Below are 6,017 nucleotides of genomic sequence, written 5' to 3' on the forward strand. Positions count from 1 at the left end.
ATTTGTATATAATGGAATACAAAATGATGACATGAAATATCATTATGTACAAATAACGTTACACTTTAATTTAAATGGTTGGAAAGTACTTGTAATACTTAAAAATACTTTATTTCTGTAACTTCTAATTTATATTTCATTTATTTTATGTAGATTTGAAGACTTGAAGTAAATGAATTGATGAGATGGAATCATCGAAGTTTTAGCATTATTATTTACTTTTTGATAATTTGCATATATTGGTGAATGTATCTTATTAGACAACTTGTTATTTGTATAATTTTAAATTGAACTACATTATTTTGTAAGAGTTAAAATTGGGTATGTCATTAGTCAGAGTATTGTAATGTTATTGTAAATGTTAAAAAATTTAGCCCCAATTTGGTCCCCATTAAATTAAATTTCATTTTTCTCTCTTCTATTTTCAACAATATAGTCTTCCATAAAATAATATTACACGTAAATCTAAAACTTTTTTCAACCATATATATATATATAGTTTTTAAAGCAAAAACAAAAAACAACACATTTTTTTCTAGGAATTAATTCCTCCCTCGTCTATTTGTCTGAAAATTTAAGAAAACATAAAACAAGTCCCACAAAAGTTATACATAAAATAAGTTGTCCTGCTAAAACATCTACTTCTTCAAAGTTGGATTGGCTCCATCAACAAAGCAAGCATCCCCTTGAACAAAATCGAAATTCCTGCAATAATCATAACAAGCATTTAGCAACTAATTTTTCAAGAATAAACATCTATTTGGTTTAGTTACAAAAATCGATAAAAATTTAAGTCTAAATCGATAATTAACTTTAACCACATATTTTATGGGATCCTCAATTTTACGACCATACGTATCATCAACTTTTAACAAAATATATTAAAATTCTTATTTTTAGTTAAACCAAGAAAGTGGTAAATTTCATACAAATCTTGAACATGTTTCATGTAGATTTTTTTATAATAAATTTTGTGAAAGCGATATTTTAGAGAATGTGTACCAAATATAAATTTGTTTCGCAATCTTTTCAATATTGTAAGATCATGAAAAATGTGCCAAATATTGTAATTAGTATAAAAAAAAAAAACAGCACCCGTGACTTGTACAGGACAATGCATGTAAAGACAGGAACCAAAATGAAAGGAAATAATTGCTGAGAAGGACAAGACCATGGGACGGGAGAAAAGGGTTAGCCCTAATGTTTTTCATAAATTCTCAACATTGTCTTAATTATAGATATTAGCCTCTCATACAATCTCAAATTTTGTTATTAATATGATATTTCTACACATGTTAATTAAATCCTAGATCCTTCAATAACCATTGATATATATATATTTTTAATTTTCTCTACATACATAATTGTTTCATCTAGCTAGTGTATAATCACAACAATTAGATAATGACAACCTTATGAATAAACAATCGTCTAGATTTAAGAATTCAAAATTGATTGAAATACTTTTTTGAAAAATATGAAGCCCCTATTTGGTATAAATTAATTTAATGAAAATTTAAGTTAAAATCAATAAATAATTTTAATCATACATTTAATGGAACCTACAACTTTTCAACTATAAATTTCATTAACTTTTATCAAAATCTACTTAAAATACATTCAAATAAGTATTTGAAGGTTCATTTTTTTAGCTTAAGTTTAATAAGTAAGTATTTGCGTTCAAGCGCAAATAAGGAAAATAAGGACTACAATGCGAAAACACTCAAGAAAACAACTGACCCACTCCAAATAAGACTGACAAAAACAAAAAGTTAAAACTCAATTGAAATGGATTCCGATTCTGATTCTTCTTCTTCTTCTTCATCTTTTTTTAATACTGAAATTCAATGTAGCAAAAAGCAATTTAATTGACGCACCTGTACTTTTATGCTTTCTCTTGTTCATATATTTCTCTTCATTGAAAACGCCCGCCTCCAAAAGGTTGGCTTTTCTGCGCAGTCTTTTCTTCTGAATCCAATGAGCTCAAATCCATGCCATGTTTCTGTTCTCTATGCCCAAATCCACCGCTTACATTTCTTACTATCTCCCCAACAAGCCCAACTCCAAGAAAATCTCTTGTCAATCTACCTTGCTCCAAGTTGCTGAAACTTGGACTGTGGTGTTTCTGCAATGGCTGCTCAAAGCTCAGTTTATTGGTGCTGTATCCTCCATATTCATTCACTTGTGCATTACCACCATATGGATGAGTATTCACCCCTCCTGATCCGCCTCCGAAAATGGATGAGTTTCCATCTGTGATGGAATTCATTAGGTCATTGAAATTATTCCCATTATTCTCCCCAAAGACCATTCCAAAGTTATTCGCTGAATTAAAAGGTTGATCACTTTTTGTGCCGCTCGAGGATGAGGTGCCGAAGCTTTTGAGGATTGAAGCGCTGGTGTTGCTGGTTGTCGAACCGAGTTGAGCAGCCTTCTGAAGAAGTGCAGTTGCAGACATTTGTGTTGTATTGATTGAGTGGCTTTGAAGGGATGTGCTGTAGAGGGAAGGGATAGCAGCACTCAAATGATCAGTATTCAAGAGATTACCGGCAGAGAAAAGGTTTGATCCTTCTCCGCCTCCATTGCCACCGGAATGTCCATTATTGAACTGATTTGGAAACAACAAGGATGAAGATATGTTGTTGCTGTTATTACTGTTCGCAATGCTGTTGTTATTGTCGATCCCATTAGTGTTTGAAAAGAAGCTGAGATTGAACAGACCGGCGGTTGACGAAGAAGATGCGTTGGGATTTTTCTGAAGTTCAGGGAAATGCATTAGGCCATGAAGTGACTTGTTCGACAGCAACCCGTGTGAAGATTGATTATCATGGTTCGATTCGGGCAGGAAGAGAGCTGAAGAAGGCAGAGTCTGCGACGGCTGAAAGGTCGAGCCGATGAGAGTATCAAATTGACCAGATCTTCCACTACCCAAGTGCAGTAAATCAGCTGATGCCTGCTGCTGGTTTTGATCTTGTCCACTGGACATTTGGGAGATGCCTAAGCTCATGTTGCTACTGCCAAATAAATGGCTGCTAATGGAGGTTGGATTAAGATTTCTTGCACTCTCTTGAGCAAGTGCATCACAGAAAGCCCTATGAGTGATGAAACTGTCACGCCTGCAATAAAACATATACATAGTTAAAAAAAAAAAAAAACTTAGACTATACGGATACATGTAATTAAACAACTAGGAACGTCGAATTGTAGTAATTTTTCATCCATTTTAAAGCATTTCCAAGAGTCACTTCTGCATTTAAACAGTCAATTAATTAGGGTTCACTAAGAAACAAGAAGTAGACAAGGTTTTTTTTTTTTTTTCAATCATACTGATTAACTGAAATAAGAGGTCAAAGCTATTAGTTTTTCTCTAATAATGAGGCTTAATTGAGTTCTAATAAAAAAATAACATTGTTTTGTTCCATAGTCTTCAACTAGAGAATCCTTATAGAATATAGTTGGTAGAATAATTGTTTGAATTGCAGAAATACACAGAGAGGAATTAAAAATGAGATTGAAAGATCATTTCTGAAATTCTTTAATGATTGATCAATCAACAAATTATAACCTACCATAAGAAGACTGCTTGTAAAATAAATACAACTTAGAGTAATCGTACAATATGGTCAAAATTATCAATCAAAAAGTCATTTAATGTGAATAAGCAGTTCCTACAAATCTTTAAGGTATAGAATTAAAAGTGCATCTCCAAAACGGGACTAATAAGTGTGGCATATCATTCCAAAAGGCTTACATGGTACAATAATTCACATTATTGAATTTGAGATGCTCTCAAGTATCGGAAAAAAACACAGCTCCAAGGATTAATATCAGTGTGTGTGTATGTGAGGAGAGAGATGGTGAATGAATTGGATTTTGGATTCTCAAAATGTTATCATGAAAAGGTTTATCTGCAAGAGTACAGACCTGTAAGAATCTAGCCTACCCAGAAAAGAACAAACCTGGTAAAGATTAAACTTTTACTTACTGAATCAGAAAAAATTTAAAACTTCAATGGGACAAAGGATGGTTGTCCCCAGGCGGCAAGGTAGTGACATATACATATGTTTTTTCTCGAAAGCTTCTACGTCGATCATGGCGTTTTTTCCAAAGATAAATTCACGTGTAGTCATTTTTTTCTCCACAAATGATCCAAACAAGAGAAATTCAAAATACAACTCAAAAATCAACCAAAACTGTATGCAGAGTCAGAAAAAAAGGACCATTTCTATGAGAATCTGTAACTGATAAAAAAGACTTTTTACTTGAAATAATCAAAAACCCTATTACCGAAGAAGACAAGTGTTTCAACAACTTTCTCTCTCTAACTCTACATCTGTGTACACCAGGCTCACTTATTTTAGCATCTTTCTTGAATGAAATTGAAACCCAACAAATAATTATTAGTACAAAGAATTGAATTAGCTAGAAAACCCAGATTGATTCGATCTAGAATAATTTCTTACCTTGAGAAAAGAGTTCCACAGTCACATCTGTACTCCCTAGTCCCACAGGTTTTTGTGTGAGCTTTCCAATCAGAATTCACAGCATATTTCTTAGAACACTTTTCACACTTGTACCTCTTCTCACCATGTTTTCTTGAGTAATGCTTCTTAATACCAGTGAGGTCTCCTAGTGCTCTTGAAGGGTCATGGTGTACGCACGTGGGCTCTGGGCACAAATACACCTTTCGCTTAACCTCTTTTGTTGTCTTCTGCCTTAGTTTCCAAGGCAGATTGTGTCCTCTTCTGTGCAGTTGAAGGTTTTGCTCTCTTTGAAACCCTTTGGTGCAGACCTCGCAAACAAACCTGTTTGTAGCCATTAGGGTCTTGGGAGATAGTGCTATCACCTCTGCATCTAGATCTGTCATCGAATTCAATTAAAAAAAAATAACATCCAATCTTTTAAAATTTAGGGTTTTCTGGAAATGAAAAATGAAATCTATCAGAAAATTAAGGAGAATTGAATTCAAGTGTTTGGTACTTGCTTGATTTTCCAGGCTGATTTTTTCTTTTCTTCTGCGGTGGAGCGGTTGATGAAGATGGTTGTTTCATTTGATTCTGATCTTGATCTCTCATTGCAAGAAAAGATGCTGCTGATGAAGAAGCTGCCATTGAATCCAATCCCTTTATTTTATCTTCTTCTTTTCCAAGTACTAATTAATCAATCAGAGCCCTCAATATTCAATTGGAAATCTCTGCAGCCCAAAAATTAGCAACTCCACATGCAATTTGAGAACCTTGCAAATCTTATATCAGAATTCAAAAACAAATTCTTCTCAAACTCCCAGATATGCAAATTAATCAAAAGTAAAACCAGAAAGATATAAATAATCTCAACTACATATAAAAGCAGCTAAAATCAAAACAACACATATGGAGAAAAAGAAAGAAACAGATATGTATAGAGAGAAGTATATATCAACCCATGGTTGGTTGGCTAGCTAGCTAGAGATAAAAGCTATCTTGCTTTGCCTTAAATGAAATGAAGTTTTCGAAAAAGATGCTGTACTCAGGTTCATCTATATGCCTTGTTGTCAAGCCCACACAAACACAGACATATCCACAACATTTATTTCTTTTTCCCCTCTTTTTCTTTCATTGATTTTTCTCTTCCTCAATAATCAAAAAACAAAAATAAGTAGTGAGAGAAAGTGAGAGAGAGCGAGAGAGAGAGAGAAGGGGAAGGTGTGTGGCCTACCGAATCAAAGCAAAGAGCAGCTTAATCCCTCTTTTACCCTCACTTTTCTTTTAAAATTAGTGGCTTCAAGTAAAACATCTGTAAAAACAGAAGCCAGTAATTTATCTCGTAATAAAAATTTAAATGCATTTTTTTTTTCTTTTCATTTGTTCATTATATAAAGGAGAAATCAACTTTCAATTTACCACAAAAATATCTACACGGAAAAGGGGAAATAATACGAATAACATTGAAAAGTAAACTTCTGAACGACGTAAAATTCTCATCCTCAAATATTAAAAGAATAATTAATGAATCAAATAACCAATTATTCCTGAAAT

At 33.1% G+C, this 6,017-nt stretch overlaps 1 protein-coding gene across 1 annotated transcript; it reads right to left on the reverse strand.

Annotated features, from left to right (window-relative positions):
• Window positions 1–516: 516 nt before the first annotated feature.
• LOC111399129 (protein indeterminate-domain 5, chloroplastic-like) lies at window positions 517–5,631 on the reverse strand. Its single transcript, XM_023026371.1, has 4 exons — window positions 4,985–5,631; window positions 4,464–4,860; window positions 1,878–3,116; window positions 517–705 (listed from the first exon to the last, which is right to left on the reverse strand). The coding sequence occupies exons 1-3, from the start codon at window positions 5,109–5,111 to the stop codon at window positions 1,916–1,918; spliced, it is 1,725 nt and encodes a 574-aa protein (XP_022882139.1). The 5' UTR covers window positions 5,112–5,631; the 3' UTR covers window positions 517–705; window positions 1,878–1,915.
• Window positions 5,632–6,017: the final 386 nt, after the last annotated feature.

The sequence above is a fragment of the Olea europaea genome, chromosome 1 (genome assembly GCF_002742605.1).
Source record: "Olea europaea var. sylvestris chromosome 1, O_europaea_v1, whole genome shotgun sequence".
Lineage (NCBI taxonomy): Eukaryota > Viridiplantae > Streptophyta > Magnoliopsida > Lamiales > Oleaceae > Olea > Olea europaea.